The sequence below is a fragment of the Mastigoproctus giganteus genome, chromosome 8 (assembly GCF_048544385.1).
Source record: "Mastigoproctus giganteus isolate SK-2022 chromosome 8, ASM4854438v1, whole genome shotgun sequence".
Lineage (NCBI taxonomy): Eukaryota > Metazoa > Arthropoda > Arachnida > Uropygi > Thelyphonidae > Mastigoproctus > Mastigoproctus giganteus.
The window spans coordinates 216,572,952-216,598,378 of record NC_143582.1 but is presented as its reverse complement, the minus strand read 5'-3'; the positions used below and the strand labels follow the sequence as shown (position 1 = coordinate 216,598,378).

At 38.8% G+C, this 25,427-nt stretch overlaps 1 protein-coding gene across 1 annotated transcript in view; it reads left to right on the top strand.

Annotated features, from left to right (window-relative positions):
* The window catches only part of LOC150082285 (galectin-4-like), a 46,800-nt gene extending 29,960 nt beyond the window's left edge, over window positions 1-16,840 (top strand). The window contains exons 6-8 of the mRNA XM_090380103.1: window positions 4,123-4,311; window positions 7,729-7,817; window positions 16,420-16,840. Coding sequence (XP_090236229.1) covers window positions 4,123-4,311; window positions 7,729-7,817; window positions 16,420-16,744 — 603 coding nt within the window. The 3' untranslated portion in view covers window positions 16,745-16,840. The remainder of the gene's footprint in view (window positions 1-4,122; window positions 4,312-7,728; window positions 7,818-16,419) is intronic.
* The last annotated feature ends 8,587 nt before the right edge of the window (window positions 16,841-25,427 follow it).

The following is a 25,427-nucleotide window of genomic DNA, read 5'->3' as shown; positions in this document are numbered from 1 at the left end:
CTAAAAACCAAATAACAATAATAACAAGCCACCTCATGTGTGTTGTCCTGGCAAGAAGAGTGCCATCAGATTCAGCTTGCTCAATCCATTCAAAGCCTTAAACAACTCAGTCAGATCACCTTACAGGTGCCTAGTCTCCAAATGCTACAATTTGCAGGACCAAAGCCTTTCTTGGAAAGACTACCCTTTTGTTTCCTTCACCAATCTCATTGCCTCTCTTTCTGCATCCATTCCAGCAGATCTACATCCTTCCTAAAGTAAGACCTCCAGGCCTGTATATAGTACTAAATATGTAACCTAACCATAGCCGAGTAAATCCCAATTCACAGTGTGCTGAAGTGGGATTTACTCAAAGAGGTAACTACCATCAGGGGTAAAGGGAAGGGTTATTGCTTTCATAAAGGCGACTATGATGGTCTGAGACAGTATTTAAATTCTATATGTGGAACCAACTGAAGAGGTTACCAACAGCAAATTCAAAATGGGAAGCATTCAAAGAACTTATCTTGGAAGCTACTAGGCTTTACACACCAGCTAAGAAATATTGTTCAAGGTTTAGGCCTAAATGGATGTCAGATGAACTAATGAGACATATGACAGAGAAGAAAAATCATGGGATACATATCAATTAACATATGACACAGAAACCTATGATAGATACAAGTTGATCTGTATCCAAGTTACAAATGAGGTTAGGCAGGCAAAGGCAGATTACGAGAAATCTTTGGCAAGGGATGGAAAGAAAAACGGCAAAGAGTTCTTTACTTATGTAAACTCTAGAAGGAAGGGGATGAATCAGATTGGTCCACTTGATATCGATGGGTCAACTGTTGATGATCCTGCTCAGATAGCTAACAAACCAAATGAATATTTTGCATCGACATTCACACATGAGGAGTTATTCAGTGAGGGGAATGCCAGAGGTGTATTCAACTCTGGCAGTAAGCTAGAGAACCTTGTAATAATTGAGAGTAAAGTGGAGGAGAAATTGTTGAAGATAAACACAAGAAAAGCACCTGGGGTGGATGGGATCTATCCAGTTATATTAAAGGAGGCAGCAAACGAAGTAAACAAACCCTTAGCCATAATTATGAGAGCTTCCTTGGACTCAAGGGAGGTACCCACAGACTGGAGATGTGCAAATGTGACCCCAATTCACAAAGGAGGATCAAAGGCCAACAAAAGTAATTATAGACCTGTGAGTTTAACTTCTGTTCCAGGAAAATTAATGGAGGCACTGGTTAAAGAAGCACTGCAGGATCATCTAGACAAGACATCAGTTATAGCTCGGACACAGCATGGTTTTGTTAAGGGGAAGTCTTGCCTGACCAATTTGATTGGATACTACGATGCAGTCACAAAAGAACTGAATGCAGGGAATAACTTTGATATTATATACTTGGGTCTTAGAAAGGCTTTTGATACTGTTGCACATGGAAGACTGCTGCACAAATTGGAGCAGTATGGCATTGGAAGCAAATTGCTGCTATGGATAAAGGGGTGGTTGAGGGGGAGAAGACAGAGAGTGGTAATCAATGGACACTGCTCATTGTGGACTAATGTTATTAGTGGAGTCCCTCAGGGTTCAGTGTTGAGTCAATTATTGTTTTTGGTATTTATAAATGATATTGATGATGGGATATCAAGCTTAAATGTCCAAGTTTGCAGATGATAAAAAGGTTGGCAGGGTTGTTAAGGACACTACTGACAGTATGCTGCTGCAACAGGATCTGGAAAGGTTGAGCAGATGGCTGAGAGGTGGCAAATGAAGTTTAACATTGGCAAATGTAGTAGTAGTAGTAGTAGTAGTAGTAGTGGCATGTGATGCAAGAAAGCAAGTGTATGAGCTTATGCAGCATCAGACAAAAAAAAAAAAAAAAAAATCACACCATTCCCTCCAAATGCTTGTCCTGTTCCTCCTTAAATTTATTCAACCTATCAACTTCCACAACGACAGATGGAAGTTTGTTCCAGCAATTAACCACCCACTGGCTAAAGGCAAATTTCCGCACATCTATTCTACCTCTGTCTTTTCTTAATTTGAATTTATGCCCCCTTAGGTTCGTAATCTGAACAAGTGGAAGGATCCCATCAGAATTCAGCGTGCTCAACCCATTCAAGGCCTTATACACCTCAGTCAGATCACTGCGCAGGTGCCTAGTCTCCAGCCACTGCAATTTGCAGAGCTTAAGCCTCTCTTGGTAAGAGGATCCCTTCATTCCACTCACCGATCTTGTTGCCCTTCTCTGTACACGCTCAAGTAAATCTACATCCTTCCTAAAATGAGGCCTCCAGACCTATACGCAGTACTCAAGGCGTGGGCTGACTATTGCCTTATACAGAGGGACAATCACCTCCTTCTCCCTGCTAGCAAAATTCCTATATATCATTGACAAAACCCCATGACCTGCTCTGGCCACCTGTCTGCATTGCTCAGAAAACTTCATATCTGACTGCACAATTACTCCCAGGTCTTTTTCATTTTCTACCACCGTACCACACAGTTGGTACGTTTCTCTGGGGTTACTTCTACCCATATGCAGTACTTTGCCACTTCTTAGCCCATCTGCCCAAATTATCTAAATCCTGTTGCAGTAGCACACTGCCATTACTGTCATTAACAACCCTGCCAACCTTTGTATCATCTGCAAACTTCGACACTAAGCCTGATATTGATATACCTTTATCAATATCATTGATAAATATACAAAACAACAGGGGGGCCCAACACCGAACCCTGTGGAACTCAACTAATAACATTAGTCCAAGAAGATATCATGTGAATATAAAAAAAAAATAGAAGAAATAATAATTGCCATGCCGGATTGCTATTTCTCTGATTTTAATGCAGTTTAGAATAGCTCAACAAATCATTTTAAAAGACTTAAATATAAAAGTTCATGAAAATCCATCCATTGGGAGTCAACTTGTTTCATGCAGACAGACATGGTGAAGACAATAAGCACATTTTGCCTATATGCTAACATTCCTAAAAATGTGTGTCAACAGGAAGGTAATTTACTGATTAATTAAACTAATCACTCAACATTAATTTGGAGCCTTATTTTTGAACTTTATAACCAAACCCTGGCATTCTACAATCCACTTGAATTGAAAATATCACAGACAAGTCAATCGTAGAATCTGGCATACTTTCAGGTAAAGTAAAATAACTACTTTGCATAACTACGTAGCCTGTTTCTACAAAGTAGAAATAGGCTACGATAAATGTGTAGTCATAATACCTAACTTGGAACATTTATAACATACATTCTCAAATATCTTTGAATACAGTTGACTTTGCAAAAACATTATTACAAAATTAGATCACTATTCACTATAAGCCCTAACATCCCTGCCTCAGGGGAGAAGCATTTATCATCAAATTAAAGACAATAAGTAAATATTGATCAACAGGGCAGACTCAAGACCTCCATGAAAGGAAGTCTACACCAAAAATATTATCTATCAAGTGGATTTTATAAAGTAATGCATTTTAATAAAAGATGTTGCTGATACCCAAAGTAAACTAAAATTCAAGCACTGTGCATAAAGATATTGCAAATTTTTATTTTTAAATAACTTGTTTTCTTCTACTGATTACCAATAATTTCTCGTATCTTTAATTTGATATAAAAATTTTCAATAATTTAACATTGTTGAGAACTACTTGAGAATGTATGCTGGTAATTGTTAGAAGTTAGCACTGTAGTTGTAAGTTTAGTTTTTTTTTTTTGTTTTTTTTTAATTCATATTAAAGGCAGTACTTTAAATCTTGTATCAAATTGTGGGTTAGGTGAGTTTGGATAAATAGGATTTTATATATTTTATAATATAATATGATATAAGTAAATCATGAAATTATCCGCTATTACAGCTGGAGGCCAGGACTACTCCCTTTCTAAATGAGCCATAAACAGCATTGTTAGTGTTTAAAAAGAAAACTATACATTTTACATAGTATTTACAAATATATAAAAATATTTGTATAACTTATGCTTAGTATAAAAACAAGCATTAATTTTGTTAAATATTTAATTAATTAATACAATAATTAAAATGAAGCAATTAACTTAAGTCTACAAGTTGTTTTGATTAGAGAATTTTTATTTTTTGCTGCAGGGACCAACAACTTATCCTGCTCGTGTTATAGTTTCGCCAATTACACCTATTCCAACACAACCGCCTATTACCAGACCAGTATGTCCTATGCCTACAACACCTGTCTACCCAGCAATACCACCTGGTGTTGATCGACCAGTCTGCCCCGCAAGACCTCTCTTTGATCGGCCTTCCAACGTTTATAATCCAGTAAGTATGAGAAACTACTATCATTATTATTAACTTTATATTTAAAGTCAAATATAAAGTTAATAATAGTATTAACTTTAAATACAAAGTTAATATTATTATTATTAACTTTATTAAAGTATACAATAATATACATGTGTGTATGTATTGTATATTCATTGTATATGCAATATTATTATTATTGCTCTTATATTATTTCTCCCTAATTGGAGGGTGCCACTCCATGAAGGGTACTGCTACCAAGAACACAGGGTGCTTTGTTATGTCTGATGTTACTGTTGGTCGAGGACCTCTCAATCCTACAGGTGTTCAGGATTGTGACTTTCTGGAGTTCCTTGTAGGTGTTCTCTGGGAGACCTATTGCTGCTAGGCTGCTACGTAGGGTCTTTGGCACCATACCGGTGGTTGACATGATGATCGGGATTGTCATTATTTCTTGCATATGCCACATCTCCTTGACCTCATGTCTCAGGTTCGTGTACTTCCTAATTTTTTTCTCATGGGTTTTCTGGACATTGCTAGTGTTGAGCACTGCTATGTCAATCAGGTAGGTAGCCTATTCCATCTTGTCCGCAAGGGTTATGTCTGGTCTGTTGTGCGGGATGGTCTTATCAGTTATTATGGTGTGGTCCCAGTACAGCTTGTGGGTTGGGGTCTCTAGTACTGCCTTGGGTTCGTACTTGTAGTATGGTACACTTTCTTTGGTAAACTGGTATTTCCTCACTAGCTTCTGATGTGTTATCCTGGCTACCTGGCTGTGTCTATGAGTGTACCCAGTCTGGGTGATTACCTTGCATCCCCCTGTGATGTGTTGGATCGTTTCTGAGGCCAGATGGCATCGTCAACATGTGTCATCTGACATTCCGGGCTCCTTTGCATTGTATTTTCTATAGATTCTGGCGTTGATTACCTGGTCTTGGATGGCCAGCACGAATCCTTCAGTCTCGGGGAAGAGCATTCCGCTTGTGAGCCATGTTATCGATGTGATCTTGATGGAGGTCATTGTACTGTCTTCCGTGGAGTGTCTTCTTTGCTCATCTTTCTAGCTCTGTTTCTTGTACCGTCTGGGCAGGAGGGGGCTCCTCGCTTAGGCTGAGTGGGGTGTACCACTTATCTATCTTCCTTATGGCCTGGTGAAGTGGTGCTGTGTTGTTCTCAAAGTAATCCTTCAGGTTAACTACTGCTGTTTTCTGTTGCTCTATCAGGCCCCTTCCTCCCTCTTTCTGAGCTATTGTTAGTCTCTCCACTGCTGACTTCAGGTGGTGTTGGCGGCTCTTAATCATCATCGTCCTTGTCTTTTGCATGATATCCTCTAGCTCGGTGTTAGTCCAATCTATAACCCCAAAGGAGAGTGTTAGTACTGGAGCTACATAGGTTATTATTATTATTAGCCATATGGTGCAAGGAAGCCTGAGGCTCATGCTGCACCAGCCAAAAAAAAAAAATTTCTGAGTTACCCAGAGAGAGAGAGAGAGAGAAGTAGAAGGGAATCATTACCACACACAGTTTATCAAGAAAGAGAAGATTGATGATATCTGACTCAGGATTCTGGGCGTACCAAGCCCCATACTCACCAGATGTGAGCGCCTGGGTTTGGGAAATTGTTATTAAGATTTATATTGTATGGCACATTAGCATCTAAAACCATATTACTGTGTGTGCGTGCGTGCATGTGTAAATTACATGTATTCATGGTCCAATTGCTGGATGAAAAGCCTTATTTCCAGAATTAACCATATAACTATCACTGTCATGGCTGAATTAGCCATGGTCCATAAAACGTTCCTCACATTATTGGCAAGAATCAGTCAGACCTTTTTCACCCAGTGTTCAAAATGTCCTAATATGCATGTCTTGTGAGCTCAAAAACTTGATGGGGAAAAATCCTCTGTCCCGTCTTGGGAAAGACTAACTACATCCCTAATTGAAAGAGCAAATTATTCCAGTCTCCAAGGATCTGAATGTTTGAAGCAACATGTCCATATTAGATTGCTATCAGGATATCATGCACTCACTGGCTAAAAAAATTAGAACCCTTTATTCGGTATCTAGTAGGGCCACCCTTTTCGTGAATTACAGCCCATACACATGTCTGAGGAGACTAGCTCTAGATTTCAACATTCTTCCATCAAATTATTTGCTGCCATATTATGGTTGGTAGAGTACTACAAAGCTGAACTGCCAATTCCAACATATCCCAGACATTCTCAATTTTTGATTCAGATCTGGAGAACTAGGTGGCCAGTAGTGGCGTAACTAGAACTAGGATTGATTGCACCCAAGGCAAATAAAAAATGGCACCCCTTGAAAACTGTTCTTTTGGAATTTTTGCATTTTTAACCATAAAACGGCTTCCCCAAATTTGGCACCCAGGGCATGTGCCCCACCTGCCTCACCCTAGTTATGCTACTAGTGGCCAGGATAGATGTTGGAAATCTTAAGAATATTTTGTAGAACAACTCAGATACAATTTTTGCATAGTGGATAGTTGCATTGTCATTTTGAAAGAATCCATTGCAATCCAGATAAAAATGAAGCATTGCAGGGTTAAATTTGAGGTAACAGGCCTTCTAATGGTATCAACAGACCCAGTTTGTACCAACATAACATATCCCACATCATAATACCAGCTGCTTCAGTCTGGATGCATGGCTTCACATGGTTCACACCACACTTTCACCTACTATGGTGAAAAGGTGAAAATCGAGATTCATCAGGCCACATGATGTTTATTCCATGCTCCAGTCTTGGCATTGGCATCACCACTCCATTTTTTGGATTTTTTACAGAAAGAAGTGGCTTTCACATAGGTACACACCTATCAAATCCCAGATTCTTGAACTCCTGCCACATAGTTTGGTTTAAAATGAGTTTTTCTTTGCCTAAATTGAATTGAGGTCATTTGCTACACACTGGACCATCTGTTCTGATGCACCTTACACTTTGCTTTAAATTTCTGCTGTCTTGTTCTTTGAGTACCAATTTTCTGCCACACTTTTTCCTTTTATAGTTGCATTCTCATTTCATGTATACTTTTGACACAGTAGTGATTTCATTTTTGTTTTCTCAATTGTGGATGCTGCTAAATGTGCTCAAACAATAATACCTTTCTGAAAATCAGAAGGAGCACCTGTCTTACCCATGACTGGACTGACCTAAGAAGCCCAGGAAAGTGTGCAGTATTTATCTTATACTAAGGAACTTGTGATCATATCATGTGACAACTTACATTTTCATACAATATGTTTAATTATATGTTGATGCCAATTGCAAAAGGTTTCTAATTTTTTGGCCAGTGAGTGTATAAAATAAGTTTTAAATAAACGTATAAAAAACAAAATGAGAATAGCTGCCAAGAGTATAAAAGACTATGACTGACCTTGTTGGAGTTCAGTACTAGTTTTATTGTTTTTCTAGGTAATGCCCTTGTACCACTCTTTGCTTAATGGCCTTCAACCAGGAATGATGATCGCTATCAATGGTTATCCAACCAATAATCCTTTTAGGTAAGTGTTCTCTACTGAAATAGCAATTAGTCTTTTATTAGATAATTTAGTTAGTTAATAGAATATGGATATCCCCTCGAGCTGCACATTTTTGTATATCATCTATGCAAATTTCATGGTAAATTTTTTATTCATAAGACCATTTTAGTTGATTATGAAAATAAAAAATAGCCATCATATATCTTGTTAATTATTTATTTAAAGTGATTGGCGCTAAAATTACAAATACACTGCACAAAATGAAACATATTTGTTATGTCTTTTCCTTTGTGAAAAGATCTTGTGACGTCAACAATGAATATAATATTGAAGTGCAGCTTGCAAGGTTTCTATGAAAATTGAAAACACCTCTTGCTGTACAGCTCTTTTCATTAGCTGTGCAATTATTAGTTTATGTCTTTGAGATATTTCCATAGAAAATAGCTGCATTTGTTTAAACTGTATGATACAGATGGTTAAGCTAAGGGTAAATTCACCTTCATGTCTTATTGTATTTAATTTTTTTTTAATGAAAATCACAAATATGAAAGTTATTAGAACCTGTACTACTTTGCACCATGCATGAATTTAAGGTTGAGAAGAGAGAAGATACTTATTGACATTGGACTGAATTTCTATAAATTATAATTTAAGAAATACAAGTGAATGAAAAGTTGTCCTATCTAATAGAGATAGAAAGAATAAATGAGGAAGATAAAAAGCTAGTTCTGTGAGTTTTGAGTTGGACAGCAAATGGATGCTGAACGGTCGCACAATGTGTTCGGACTAGTTTTTACGAGAGAGTAGTTTTATATATGCCAGGTCTGAAGAACAGGGCCCATGGAAGTATGTACAGAACTAGCACACCACAGAAACTCAATGTCTCCATGATAGAGACTGGCAAGAATGTGTATGAAATGGCTATTAATTATCCTGACTGCCCTCTTTTGAATAAAGTCAAGTAGTTTAATAGAGGTCTTGGAGGCACCACTCCAGATGTGGGAACAATATTCCATTGTGGGATGGACTTGAGACTTGCACAGTCAATAACTGTTTTGAAGAAAAGTAATGCTGAAAGAGAAAAATAAAACCCAGAATTTTAGATGCAGAGGAAGAAATATTTCTGATGTGCTTATGCCAAGGGAGACTAGAAGTTAGGGTGATCCCCAATAAAAATATCCAATCTTGTCTACAAATCTGGGTGCCATCAAAAATGAGCATGGGTGCTGTATTTTGTTTTTTTTTTTTTGGTAAAAATAAGATAGGACTGAGTTTTAGAAGGATTGAAATTAACTACGTTTTTTGAAACCTATCACCTGGAAATTGGCATTTAATGAATTGGCAGTGAATACTTTAAAAAATTTAAGCTGTTTGTGCTGGACAAGGTTTTTCAAACTGGAAGGTTGAATGTAGTATGCTATTATGAGCAAACTATGAAGAGAATTTTGAGTCAGTGGAAGGTCATTTATATACATGAGGAAAATAGTAGGAAAAGAACTAAACTTTGAGGACACTTGATTAGTTGAGAAACTAGAACATGGAGAGCCATCTACCATCATTTGTAGTGATGGAGAAAACTTGCAACACAATTGTAAAAAACAAATGGCAAGGCAATCCATAAGATGCGAACTTTTAGACACCCTTTATGCAAAACATAATCAAACCTTCTAAATGTCAAAAACAACAACTGCTTGAGTTTCACTAAACTTTTCCCATCGAATTTGTCCAGTGATGAACTACTATTTTTTTTTTTTTTTTGATCAACAGGTTCACTTATATCTCTTCCCCTTTCCAAAAGCAAAAAAAATAAAAATCCAATTGATTTGTATTTTTTATTTCTCCTCCAAATATCATGAGTTTATCAAACAATTCTTATCAATAAATTGGTTCTTCTGGATCCTCTGCAATTTTGCAATGAATTTGTCCAACAATAAGAAATATATAACAATTTGTTTTATTAACATAAACCGGAATATCATTAGAGGATTGACATTGATAGAAACCACATCGATTGTTGATCAGGTGAATCATTTGATGTTTTTCTCCATTACTTGGCAAAGAGTAGAGCACTGGGACAATAATTGGAATGGAAAGAGGTCATAATTTTTTAGAACTGGCTCGATGTGAGCAAATTTCCATGCTAACGGAAAAACAACATAGTGTATAATGTACAGTAAACCACTGCTATTCACGGGGGTTACGTTCCTGAGAAATGTCGTGAATACCGAAAACGCGAATATTGAGTTATGGCTCCCATAGTAATAAAGGGGTTCTATTCCAAAGTATGAAATATATAAGAAAAACTAGTCTAAAATTCTGTCTATGTATGTATTATATCTACCTTCATAATATGACTATGTACATAGACAGTACATAGTGAAATGCAAGCATAAGAGATCGAAATGACAATAAGAAACAATTTAATATTAAACATAATATTTATTAGAAATTTCAAACAAATCTTTCAAACCAGCGCCTTTGCTAGCAAAAAAAAACTTATCCCGCCAGTGCTATCACCAGTTTCGCTAAAGTGTTGATAAAGGAGTTTTGCCTTTTCGCGAATGATGAGTGAACTTAACGGAATTTTATTTTGCGTTTGGTCTTCTATAACAGATTTAAAGCTTTTTCCATTTTTTTCTAATTTAACATCACGAGTTACAGGGCAAATTTTTGAAGCGATTAGCGCATTTTCACGGACACTACGGCAGATTTTTTCTTCAGATTTTTTGATTGATTGTACTGTTGACTCATTGATTTTATAATGTTTTGCCACTGAAGAGACACTTTCGCCATTAGAAATTTTGTCTAATAACTCAATTTTATTCGCTAATATCATCACCTTCTTTAATATTTTCACACTTCCCTTGTTATTCGTAGCCATATTTTTGTACGGGTAAAAAAGAACTTGTCCACAATAAAGGCACTTTCTTCCGTTAACACACTCGAAAAAGTCTGTTTTACACTGCAAAACGGTAGATTTATCACTTTTGTAAGCATATCAATTTATAAGCATATAAATTAAAAGCAAACAACCAAACCTTCCATGACAAGTGCATAATACATACTGAACAATGATTAGTGAGAAACATCCATGCTCGCGATTTTGTCACCCCTCTCCCCCCACCCACTGAACGCTGTTTTGACCGGGAAAGATAATTTTAGCCACACCCATGTTTTTTTATGGCAGAAAATATTCATGGCGCTTTAAAATTCACATTTTTTTAAAGTTTCATTTTATATTAAATCAGCGATCGCGAATATGCGAAACCACGAATAGCGGGTGTTTACTGAATAGTGTTTCTTGTCTAGCAGCACTGGGGGTATTCCCTACAAACTGCAAAATATGCTTTGTGACACAGTACAAACTCTGTAAATACCAGAGATAGTGTAAGTATTTGTGTTAGTTTGTATAAGGTAGTGGGGTTATGTTGGTCCGTTGTTTCTTCAGCATTTAGCCGCCAGTGTCCCTAGTGGAACCCCATGTTTCCATCCACGGCCTGTGGGAGGCAATCGGGTACAGTAGGACTCTGGCAGGAGCAAACCGTGGACTGTGCCTGAGCCTGCCAGAGAGGGCTCCAGTATAAAAGGGAAAAAAAAGAAAAAAAAAACACTAGAAAGGGAAGATGTAAAAGGGGGTGACAGTGGAGGGGTAGGGAAAAGAGCAAGAAAGTTAGGGTGGATGATAACAAGGCTGTCCACCAATAAGTAGGAAGTTAAAGGAATAGAGGAGCACCCCTGTGGAAGAAGCCCATCATCCACACAGGAGGGAGACTGACAAGAAAAGTAAAAGGTTTGTGGTGGTAGGGTCCACCAGGTAAAAAATAGGAATAGGAGGTGGGGAAGGGAGTATAGATATGTTGGGAATAAAGCATAGGGATAGGATGCCCTATGCTCTGGGGTGCACTGAGGTCAATAGTTCCCTATGAATAATCCCACACCAGCCAGACTATTTGTAGCCGGTGTCAGCATATCTCACATCATGCCACAAATGGGAGGGAATGATGTAAGCAGTGCAGGGGGTTCCACGTAAGTTGCCCCCACTGCAGTCCCATTTGGGAGGGCCTGCTAGAACAACACATATTAACCATGTATTCCACTTGGTATACAGCTATCATACTAACAATTACACAAGTACAAAAAATGTATGGGATGCATATAAATTATCAGGCGACACAGAAGCCTACGGCAGATATAAGCTAGTATGTAATCAAGTCACAAAGGAGATTAGGCAGGCAAAGGCAAATTATGAGAAACCATTGGCAAAGGATGCAAAGAAAAACAACAGAGTTCTTTACCTAACTCTCTCTTCAAGAGTTCTTAACTCTTGAAGGAAAGGGATAAATCAGATTGGTCCACTGGATATTGATGGTTCAACTGTTGATGATCCTGCTCAGGTGGCTAACAAACTAAATGAGCATTAGCATTATAAGAGGCATTTGATGCAAGAAAGCAAGCTTATGCAGCATCAGCCAGAAAAAAAAAAAAAAAACACTTCCACTTCACCCCTCTGTTCGTTCAAAATACCTGTCCAACTGAGCCTTAAACTTATTTAGGCTATCAACTTCCACGACAAGGGATGGAAGTCTGTTCCACCAACCAACCACCCTCTGGCTAAAGGCAAATTTCCGCACATCTATCCTACATCTGTCTTTCCTCAATTTGAATTTATGCCCTCTCAGGTGATTATTCTGAGCGAGAGGAAGAATCCCATCAGCATTGAGCATGCTCAAACCATTCAAGGCTTTATACACCTCTATCAGATCACCTCGCTGGTGCTTAGTCTCCAGACACTGTAATTTGCAAAACGTAAGCCTTTCTTCATAAGAGCACCCCTTTGTTCCATTCACTAATCTTGTTGCCCTTCTCTGTACTCGTTCCAGCAGCTCTACATCCTTCTTGAAGTATTTTGAATCTACATTCGCACATGAGTTAAACTCTGGCAGTGAGCTAGATGATTTTGAAATAACTGAGAGGAAAGTGGAGGAGAAATTGTTGAAGATAAACATAAGAAAGGCCCCTGGTATTGATGGAATCTATTCAGTTATGTTAAAGGAGGAGGCAAAGGAAGTAAGCAAATTAGTGTCTGAAGACTAGGCACCTGCAAGGTGATCTGATTGAGGTGTATAAAGCCTTGAATGGTTTGAGCATGCTCAATACTGACGGGATTCTTCCTCTTGCTGAGAATAATCAACTGAGAGGGCATAAATTCAAATTGTCGAAAGACAATTGTAGAATAGATGTGTGGAAGTTTGCCTTTAGCCAGCAGGTGTTTCATAACTTACATCTGTCGTTGTAGAAGTTGATAGCTTAAATTGATTCAAGGCAGAACTAGACAAACGTTTGGAGCGAGTGGATGGGTGAATTTTTTTTTTTTTTTGCTATATAAGCTTGCTTTCTTGCATCATGTGCCTTTGCTAATGCTAAAGAGGTTATTGGATCATATTTTACAGTGTAATCCTCCTTTTTATTGATGGAATATGTTCTTTATTGTTTGTTGTTTGTTTGTTATTTGGTTTTTAGGGGTATTAGCAACTAAGGCCATATTGCTCCGGGGATATGCGGTGGTCATTCCCTGACCTTTCCGCATCCTCTGTATTTGGTGGTCACGGGTTTGAACTCCGGTCTAATCAAGAAGCGTGTGCTACTCACTGCTGCACCTGGCTATGGAGGTGCCTTCTTCATTGTATGTCGTTTAATCACAGATCAATTTTGTTTAATTGCAGTCATTTAATCATAGATGTCTCGATACTATTGGACAGTATGAAGACTTGGAGAATAATTGGAGTTGTAGAAGTCTGTTTATGATATTAGAGTTCTTGGTACCCACAATTGGCTATGAACTGGATGAGTTGCTAGTTGAATGAGTTGTTAATCACAGATCAATTTTCTTTAATTGCATATCAATCTCGATACTATTGGATAGTATGAAGACTTGGAGGATATTTGGAGTTGTAGAAGTCTGTTTGTGATATTAGAGTTCTCAATACCCACAACTGTCTATGATCTGGATGAGTTGCTAGTAATATGTAAATTGCGTGTTTTTTTTTTTTATTCTTTTGGATGCTGTATGGTACTCAGTTGAGAGTCAGTTATTTATTATATGAAGGTAAGTGTAGTGTATAATTGTAGGCTGTCACACTCTGTTTTTTCCCCTCTGGCTTGGGCCACCAGAGGAGTGGATTGGAGTGTTTAGTGTTGGCGGGTTTCCCACTAGACCAGTGGTTCCCAACCGTGTGCTGCAAGATTAGGAAAAATTGCATTGAGTTCGATGGCAATCACTATTTCGGTGTGCTGTTAATGTTCACCTTTAAACTTTAAGTATGACTTGAATGACAAAAGATTGGGAACCACTGTGCTAGACTACACAGTATGAGTTCATGCTACTAATCTGGTCCACCTTCCCATGGTGGGGATGAGTACTTAGGGTCAGTTGTCCAGGTGATCACTGATCCTGGGCAACCTACAGGCCAGCACAACAAAGCAACATTAACATAACATTATTATGCAGACATGACATTATTCGTGACTGTTCTTTTTTTACGTAGTTTGTATCTTTACAGTGACACATGGCAGATTTGAACTAACGCCTTTACCTATATGCATATGCATACAGTGGCGGATTTCTGCACAGGTGCACAAGGCGCGGGCCTGGGGCCTCTTAAAGCGAGGGGGCCTCAAAAAAAAATTGTTTCTATTTTAAATTTTTACACTCATCTTGATTACCGTTACTGAATAAAACTATAATTTAATATGAGAGGTTAGTAAACTCTTATGCGAATATCCCCACATATTATATGAAATATCTATGAGAACTAAGTGGATCTGAAGTAGAATACATATTATCATTAATGCTAGATTTGGAAGGGATGGTAGGTGTGTCATTTTTTTTCATTTAAACATTAGTTAAAATATGTATGAAAGAATTTCGCAACCAAAATGATTAAAACCGCAACACGAAATCTAGAACGCATGTTACAGTAAAAACGTGCACGTAGAATGCACTCTATAGTGCTACCGAAAATATTTAGAGGGGGGGCCTCAAAATTGAATTGCGCCTGGGGCCTCTCAAGTGCTAAATTCGCCACTGTATACATGCAGTACTTACCTCACTGTCTGTGGTACCTGCACATACAGTGAGAAGGACAGTGGTACCGTCATTGTCCTCCCCACACCGGGTGGAAAAGGTTTGGGTTTGAATTACATCGATGATGTGAGGAACTTTTATGGGCCTTTTTCACTCTGTGTCTGATTAGTCAGTCTCAAGTGTAGATAGCAAAGTTTCTTCCCCAGAAAAACTAGGATTTTTCATCCAGCAAGGCAGGCAAATTGACCACAGAAACACATGCAATTTATAGACACAATACACATGGGTAGTTGAAGTGACTTTCTAGGTGACCTGAATAATATAATATAATAGTTTAGTACTTGCCTCACTGTCTGCTTGGGTAGCACAGTGATATCTTCACCGTCTTCCCCACACCAGGTGGGAAAGGCCCATGTTTGAATCCTGCTGATAACACGAGAAACTTTTATGGGCCTTTTTTCACTCGGTGGCTGAGTTAGCCGGTCTCAGGCATAGATAGCAAGGGATTTTCGTCCAGCAAAGTGACCGAAGAACACACACAATTTAGAGACACAATACGCATGCGTAGTTGAAAGTTACTTTCCAGGTGACCCTAATATAATAGTTTATTTTAGTTTTAGTACTTATCTCATTGTCATAGTTTGGCTGGGGCCACACACACACACCAATAAATAAATAAAAAAGTACTGACCTCACTAAACTTATCTCGTATCATATATGAGGCCTTGTAAATCCATATTTCAATCAGGAAATATCAGAAAACACTCAGTAACGATTGTCGATTTTTGACTTGGTTTGGACGAAAGACACTTTAACCAGCAAGTGCTGTCTTCAAACAGACTGATTCCCCACCGTGGAACCAGATGCCACTTACAGTCAAGCAGACCGATTTAGCACACACCTGCACTCAACAATCGAAGGAAAAACAACAGTGGAACAAGAAAGATAAAATAGATGCACAACACAGTTGCAAGCTCAGGAGAACAGATGTTAGATGTGTGTTCAGTAGTGTCAGATTAAGGCATGGACTAGTTGGTCCCTTGCCCTGTGGGCCCTATTCTTTAAGGGGTACCAAAAACAGAAGAACAATGAGGCAAGAAATATATATTTCTTGGTAAAAGGGTGCCGAAATACCTTGGTCCGGCTTTGGTGTTAAGTGCCATATAACTAAAACAATGTGCCAGTATTGGCATTCTTGGAATATCACTTTTTGATAAATTGTTATGGCACCCTTCAATAATCTTGTTAATTGATGACCTATGGGAATTGGTTAAAATCTGAACTCTATAAAACAAAGCCTTAAACAAGTTTATGTTATGAATTGACTAGTAATTCTTAGTAAGAATATATGTACTAAATTAATTTTTATAGATATATAAATATAATCTAAAGCAAGCAAGCCAATTTAAAATTAAATCTAAGATTTAATTTTAAATTAAATTGGATTTCTTAGATTGAAAAAATCTTAAATTGAATCTAAGATTTTTTTAGATTTAAAATTAAATCTAAGATTTCTTAATTTTTTTTTTTTTCTTTCAGATTTGCCATAAATTTCGGGTATGGATTTAATCCCGATATGAATATCGCGTTTCACATAAGCTGCCGATTTGATGAATCTGCTATTGTCCGAAATACCATGTGCAATGGAGCTTGGGAAAGTATGGAGGAAAGAGATATTCCTCATTTTCCTTTCTCACCCAATTCAAACTTTCAGATGCTGATCCGAGTCGAAGAAACAAATTTCTTAGTGGCCATAAATAACCAGCACTTCTTTGAATATCATCATCGTATGCGCCCCTTGAATGAAATTAGAAGGCTCAATATAGAACAGGATGTTTTTATATCATCGGTTACTTTTCTTTGAAAAAATAAGTTTCAAAACACTATAATTTTTATAAAAGAAAGTTGTATTATATAGAGCTTAGTGAGAGTGTCACAGGGTTTAGTGTAAAGCAATGTGAAGTGTTTTGTTTATGCATATCAAATTCACCAAATATGTATGCTGTACATTGTATAAATAAAATATATATATCTGCAGCCATTGTCAATTGAATGCAGGATGGAGTCCACAAGAAGCCACGTTGAGAAAATGGACCATAATCTGCCATTTTGGTCCAGTGCAGGTTGAGAAATCAACCATATTTATCAGTCTGGGGCTTGAAACCCAGTCTACTTAATGGAGTGTGTAATTGCATTCCTGCTCCTGACCTCTCGTCTACAGAGGCCAGGCTATACATTGTATATGTCACTGCAAAAGCTTGAAATCTGGTAAATCCTAGGAGTTACCAATTCATTTTGATAAAAGCACAGACTGCGACCATTTACAGCTCTGATATAAGAAAAAGTCTGAAATATCATTCCCAAATTAAAAAAAAAAAAAATGTTCTACATTAATAGTTCACTCACCTTTGATTTTTAAACAAGGGCATAGGGAGTTTAACCTACAAACAGCTGCTACTCCACGAGCAGGGGACTCTGAGCTCCCAACTCGTCTGTACGTTATGTCATAAATTTTTGACGAAATTTGTGGTGACAAGAATGTTTCCTGTAGTTATACCTCTGTGGAATAGAACTGAGCCAGTAAATCTTAAGTCATCAAAATCACTGCTTACTCCTAAGCAGTTTCATTGTATGATGGACATTATTTAGATTTAGCTGTGGAAGAGTCGTCTGACTGTTTTTTATATGCCAATTCTTCTGGTCTGTTTTTAGAGATGAGGTGCCCAGTATCCATAGTGTCATTCACATTAAGATCTAATATGTTTCCTCATTATCTGAATGTACATCCACTTCCATCTGTTGGTGGGCGATTCGGTTTTCTTGCAGTTTTAAATTTTTCCGTGTCATTTCAGACCGTTGGAGTATCAGTTGGGCTACTAATTTGAGTTTTAGTGGCTTTGCTAGTTTTACTTTTATGAGTGTCTTTTCCAGAGGTTGATAGATTAGTTTTTAACTCAGTTAGCCATAGAAGTGTTGGTGGGTATTGACACATCTGTTTGAACTGCAGTTGATAGGTCCAAGTATGAGACTTATAGGATTGATGGGGCATGTTATTATTATTATTAGCCCTATGATGCAAGGAAGTCTGAGGCTTATGATGCACCAGCCAAAAAAAATTCCAGAGTTACCCTGAGAGAGAGAGAGAGAGAGAGAGAGAGAGAGAGAGAGAGAGAGAGAGAGAGAGAGAGAGAGAGAGAGAGAGAGAGAGAGAAGTAGAGAGGAATCGCCATGAAAGAGAGAAGAATGATGATATCCAGCTCAGGACCCTGGGTGTGCCAAGCCCATACTCACCAAATGTTGAGCCCCCTGGGTGATTGTTTCAACATAACTTGTCAGCATGCCTCAGGACTTTGTTCTAATTTGTATTTTTGAATTTTCTTTCCAGTTTTCCACATTTCACATGATTTAGAAAAGGAATGATAGCCTTTGCAGTTCAGGCAAATGAGAGTTGAGGCTGAATAATCTGCTTGTGTGTGTGTGTATCCTTTGAACCACAAATAGAACAAATGGCATCACCTCTACATGCCTGCTGGAAGTGGCCGTGTTTCTGCCTTTTAAAACAACAAATAGGATTCGGAATGTAACCCGAATTCGGCAGTTTAAATAATCAGCTTTTATTGTGGATGACAAATCTGGAGTGCAAAATGTTAAGATGATGGATCTGATAAGAATGAGATTTCTATGTTTTTGGTCATTATTCGGTTGACACTGATTATCTTTTGATTTCTAAGTTAGTGAAATATTCTTCTTCAGAGACTATAAGTAAGGTCCCACTCTGTGATGAATGAAGTATAAGGTTAGTTTCTTGTGGACATATGCTTGCTAGACTTTTACTGTTTATTAAGTCAGATATTATCAATATTGCTATGTGGGCCTCTACAATTCAACGGTATGCTGTGATCCATTATTTGTTTTTAATATTGAGTTTGATTCAGTATGTGTTTTAGGTCCAGTCTATTTTTTTTTTGTTTCTCCAATTTAATTTTTTCTTTTTTCGGAAAGATAGAGCGACCAGTGTCCACATTACCTTCTGCGTACAAATCTAAAATTGGTTCATCCAGGTTGGTATTGTCATAGTGACATAGTGTGACATAGTGTTTTTTTGACAAGCGGCACCGGTGCTTTCGCACAACTCCGCATTTGAATCCCTTGTGAAGTAAGACAGTACAGTACTGTCAAGGCCAGATATCATATGTTAGTGTATGTTCATGTTTGCTTAGTGCGGGTTATGTTGTTCATCTGGCCGCTTAGCCTAGGGTCTGTGGAACACCACAGACTGCTAGTTACCGTCACTGGCACTGGGAGCCGGACCAGGTATGTGGAAAGAGAACTCTGGCTGGCCGACCCTGGGGTTAGCCTGAGCTTCCCAGGGAGGGCCGAGAAAAAAAAAAAAATAATAATAAAATAAAATAAAGAATAATAATAAAATAAAATAAAAATAAAAATAATAAATAATAAATAACATAAAAAAAATAATAAAAATAAAAAAATAAATAAATAAAAAAATAAAAAAAATAATAATAATAAAAAAAAATTAATAAAAAAAATAATAATAAAAAATAAATAAAAAAATAAATAAAATAAAATAAATAAAAATAAAAAAATAAATAAAAAAAAAAATTTTTTTTTTTTTTTTTTGAAATAGGAGAAGGGGTGAGAGATTGAGGAGAAGAAAGAAGGTAAGCAGAAGAGAGAGGGTGAGGTAGGGTGGGCTCCCCCCCCTGGGGGAGCCCACCCTACCTCAGGAAGAAGAGAAAAGGTTGTGAGGTCAAGTGACCCACAAAGTCAGATTGCCTAATAGCATGATCCTGCATTTGAAAGTCAAATGCCAGCCCCACTCCCAGAGGAGTATTTATATGAGTTCCTGCACAGGTTGGTATTGTCATCTACACTCAGTTATCACTGAATTATGACAACCTCATCCGTAATGAATTATTACTAAGAGTATAAAAAGCCAAACAGCTTCGTGCGCAGGAGGCCAAACAGCTTTATATGCCGGAGCAATGGTAATTTCAAAAAGGGGCAACTCAAATTGATAAAGTAGCAGTTATGGGACAAGTAAAGGTATCACAGAGATTCAAAGTGGCATGATTGTAGGGTGCCTCTTTTTAGAAAATGGAACGTCTTGTCGAGGGGCCCTCGTGGGTAGCACGGTAGTATCGCTGTTCCCCGCACACTGGGTGGAAAAGAGCTGATTCGAATCCCGGGAGGAATTTTTATGGGTCTTTTTGACAACACGGCAGAGTTCATCAGTCTCGGGTGAGGGTAGCATGGTTTTTTCTCCCGGAAGCTCGAGTTTTTCATCCAGCAAACAAAAAATCGACCTCGGAACACACGAAATTTATTATTATTATTATTGTTAGCTATATGGTGCATGGAAGCCTGAGGCTTATGCTGCACAAACAAAAAAAAAAAAAAAATCCCAAGTTACCTTAAGAGAGAGAGAGACAAAAGTAGAAGGGAATCACCAAGAAAGAGAAGAATGATGATATCCAGCTGAGGACCCTGTGTGTGCCAAACCCATACTCACTAGATGTGAGCCACTAGTTTAGAGACAATCAAGTACACAGATTGTGAGCTCCTAAGGTTGTAGACAATATATATTGAGCAACATGGTTTGGTCGCTGATGTATCTAAAACCCAACAAAAAAAACTATTATACAGGGTGATTCACTATCAGTGCGACAAACTTGCAGGAGGTGTAGGGGGCACAAAGACGAATCGGAATCACATAGCATTGCAGGGTCCGAAATTCCTTCATCATGCGGTAGAGGACGTTGAACGGGAGATCGCGTGAACAGCGATCCCGCTGGAAGTCAGCATTTGCGAACCGGTTCCCGAGGCAGTAGAATGGACGAGTATTCAAACGTTGAACTGGCCGACATGCGCCTTGCGTATGGAGCTGGGGACTGTAACGGGCGCACCGCTCTGCGCTTGTACCAGGAACGTTTCCCGCACAGGCGTGCTACTCATCATACGATTTTTGCACGTGTGCACAGAAGGTTACGTGAGACTGGTTGTTTCACGAGAGGTACCATGAATCGAGAGCGAACGACGAGGACGCCAGACAATGAGAATGTCCTATGTCTTGCAGAAGGCAATCCGAGTACGAGTACTCGAGCAATAGGCCAACAATTGGGTATTTCCCAATCCACTGTATGGAGGATACTGTCAACAAACCAAATGAGTTCATACCATCTGCAATGCGTCCAATCATTGGAGCCTGTGGATTATCCACTCCGGAGGACTTTTGCTACTTGGTTTCTTCAACAGAAACGGTTCGCAAATGCTGACTTCCAGCGGGATCGCTGTTCACGCGACCTCCCGTTCAACGTCCTCTACCGCATGACGAAGGCATTTCGGACCCTGCAATGCTACGTGATTCCGATTCGTCTTTGTGCCCCCTACACCTCCTGCAAGTTTGTCGCACTGGTAGTGAATCACCCTGTATATTAGGGTCACCCGATAATTTCTTACATATACCCATGATATTGTGTGTAAATTTCGTGTGTTCTCTGGTCGGTTTTGCTGGACGAAAAACCCCCAGTTTCTGGGGGGGATACCTTGCTATCTATGCCTGAGACCGACTAACTCAGCTACAGATTGAAAATGTTCATTAAAGTACCTCGCGTCATCGACAGGATTCGAACCCTGGCCTTTTCCACCTAATGTGGGAGGACGGTGACGATATCACTGGGCTACCCGCGCAGACACTAAAACCCAACAACAACCAACGTCTTGTTTGTTGCTCATGGCGCACTGTGGTTAAGGTATAAAAAACGTTGCCAAACCGGTCAAATGATCTCCAGCAGACAGAATTGTAAAGGATTACACAAGTTGGATGTTCATGGTGAGCGAAAGGTCAGCGCATTGTACGGGCTCAACAGAAGGTCACTGTGCAACAGTCGACATAGTAAAACGATAAGGGGAATGTAAGAACAATATTTAAAATTACAATGCGCCTCATACTCAGAATGTTGGGGTTCCACATCAGACACCTAAGAGACACTCATTTCTCACTGCTCATCATCATCGACGGAGAATGGTGTGGTGTCAACAACACGCTGGATGGAATCTGGAGTGGAAACGAGTGTGCTGGTCAGATGACTCCAAATCCTGCTGCAACATGCCGATGGACGCATTGATGTGTGGTGCAAGCAATACGAGGCCAGGGACCTATCGTTCATGGTGCCACTATCCGGGCAGGTAGCAGTGGTTACTTAATATTGGGCATGTTTTACTGGTATGACAGAACCGCTAGTGTGGGCCTACTTTTCAATGGCGAGATGTACCAGCAGCTCTTAGGAAACCATATTCTCTCTGCCACGTTGCATTTTGTCCAGGACAGAAACAGGATCATCCAAGATGATGTGCCGTGTTATCGGACCCGCAATATGCATGAGTGGTTCCAGGAACAAGGTGACGATATCACTCGTCGTAATTGGCCTCCAAAATTTTCTGATTTCAATGCAATTCAGCACTTGTGGGATGTTTGGGAACCAGAAGTGAGGCATATGGACACGCAACCGTCATCTATTCCGTGCCTGTGGAGAATGTTGCAGTAATCATGACTACACATCCCCACAGGCATCGTCAAACATCTAGTGGAGTAAATGCATAAGCGAATGGCAGCTGTAATCCGTGCGAACAGTGTTCCAACATAGTATTAATAGGTGGTCATAATTCAGTGATCACAGAGTGCATGTCCATGTTCGTTAAATTTGGTTGAATCTTCTTCATTGGGACTGCTGTTTTAGTTTTTTCGGCTTCTATTGAAGTGTGGTGTGCAGTTGGCGGAACTGTAATTGATGTGTTATTGCCCCAATCTATCGTATGCTGTTCCTTAGGAGACTGCTGTGAGTTTGAGACTATTGCTCGAGCCCAATCTGCAATATACATGGTTGGAGAAACTGAGATGTCGGTTTGTGCCTCTGTTTGCTCTGTGTAGAGCAACTAGTATTTCTTAGTTGTTATGCATAGTTTCTGTGTAGTGAGCATAATTTGTTTCTTTTTCACCTGATTGGTGACTTTCCATTCTACTTTATATTTTTGAATAATTTTCCCTGTTTCTACAGTTCACAGAAACTTCAGTTAAGTGGAGTGTTAGTCTTGACAGTTTGAACAAATTGGTGTTTCAGGATCACAGTCCGCTTGTGTTTGGGAATTGGAACCGCCTTTTGGGCACCCTCGATTGTCGGCTATAGAGTGATTAAATATTTGGCACTTTCTGATAGGGTTAGGAATATAGCGTCTTACACGGCAGTTTAGACAATGGAAGCTTTAACACTGGAAGGTAAATTTAATACAGTATATCAAACGTAAGGATGATATTCCGTATGGAAAGAAGCTCACCATCTTTTCTGGTTATAATTCGCTTAGCTCGTAACTTTTTGCTCTTTTAACTCTTTAACTTATCTTACGTGATATTCATGACGTCCATTCTGCAATTACCCCTTGGAAATAATTGCAGATTTTGGTATTATATTTAGGGTGACTTGAATGGGTGTTCACCAAACGTTGAGAGTTTCAGCAGTCTTGGATTGCTCATGACTCGCAATTTCAATTAATAATTCACGAGATTTATTAAATTTATGAGAGAAAAACCTTGCTATCCTCTTCTGAGACCGACTCACTCAGCCACGTTGTGAGAAAAACCCATAAAAATTCTTTACATCTTTGATGGGATTCGAATTGGGTTTTTCCCATGTGGTGTGGAAGCCTGTGCTACCCACAAGGGCTGTTGTGTTGGCATACACATTCCAGCAAAAGATTTTCTCCAGACACCCTGCACATTCACACATGCCCATCTGATCACAGTACAGCAGGATTTGTCATTCTATAGAACTGACTTCCTCTGTTGTTCAGACAAATCATGACATCCATTGCACCATGCAATGAAAGACTGCTGAAAGATGTTGGTGATGTTTCGCTTATGCCCCACCGATCCCGTATGAAAACCGAGGCTCTAACCTTCGTACGTAGTATGTTTGTACAGACCTCAACCCCTTCTGAGCTTTGAACTCTTGCCTAATATTTTGCAAGGATGTGCTACTACCCTTCCAAGTACCCTCTGTTCATGGAAGTAAGCTTCTGTGGTGTTCCTATGCGTTGCTGGACGGTGGTACCATCAAGCTTCCACTTCATGAAAACATTACCGAGAGTCCACTTCGGATGGCAATTGACTGTCAGCAATTGCACGATTCGACAAACTAGCGATGTGACAACCGACAGTAAAACCCTTCTCGAAATCAGTTGTTTCAATTCCATATTCGTTTTGGGAAGTTACATTAGAAATCAGAGTCATGAATCCACCAGAATAGAATCGGTTGAGAACTACTGAAATTAATCTATTCTTCTGCACAAATCAATCATCAAACACTTGTATGACACATTTAAGCGAACTGTGATGCCTTAAACTCCTTTTGTATGCCGAACAGCATACAGATGCAGTTGACCCAAAATGCTTCCTAAAGAGAAATTCGTGGATATTCATGCTCCAATAATCATGCATCACGAATCCCAAATAAAAGAACCACTAGATGGCAGTGACCACAGTGTACAGTATTGATTTGGAATTATTTAAAGATATAAGGTTTTTGCTTTTGTAAAGGTGACTACAGTAGTGTCAGACAGATTTTAAATTCTATACCGTGGTGATGATGTTATCATCAACAAATTCTAAATGGGAAACATTCAAGGAATTAATCATGGAAGTTACCAGGCTTTTCATACCAACTAATACTCTTCACCGTATGGGCCTAAATGGATGTCAAATGAACTGTTGAGATTCATGGCAGAGAAGAAAAATGCATGAGACGCATATAATTATCAGGCGACACAGAAGCCTATGATAGATATAAGCTAGTCTGTAATCAAGTCACAAAGGAGGTTAGGCAAACAAAGGCAGATTACAATATCTTTTGCGAAGAATGAAAAAAAAAAAAAAATCAGCAAAAACTTCTTTACTTATATAAACTCTAGAAGAAAGGGGTGAATCAGATTGATCCACTTGTTATCTCTGGTTCGACTGTTGATGATCCTGCTCAGATAGCTGACAAACTGGATGTGTATTCTGTATCTACATTCACACATGGGGAGTTATTCAGACAGGGGAATACCAAAGATGAATTAAACTCTGGCAGTGAGTTAGATGAATTCTCTATGGAAATGGAGGCCAGAAGTTTATCAAACTCAAACAGAGAGATAAATCATTTTGTAATAACTGAGAAAAAAGTAGATGAGAAATTATTGAAGTTAAACATAAGAAAGGCAAGTTGGGTAGATGGGATCTATCCAATTATATTAAGGGAGGCAACGAAGGAAGTAAGCAAACAATTAGCCATATTTATGAGAGCATCCTTGGATTCACGGTTGGTCTGCGCGCACGGAGATGTGCGAATGTATCGCCAATTCACGAGGGGGGATCAAAGGGTGACACGAGTAATTACAGACCTGTTACCGTAACTTCTGTTCAAGGGAAAATAATGGAGTCACTAGTAAAATAAGTAATACATATTCATCTAGATAAGGCTGCAACTATACTTCAG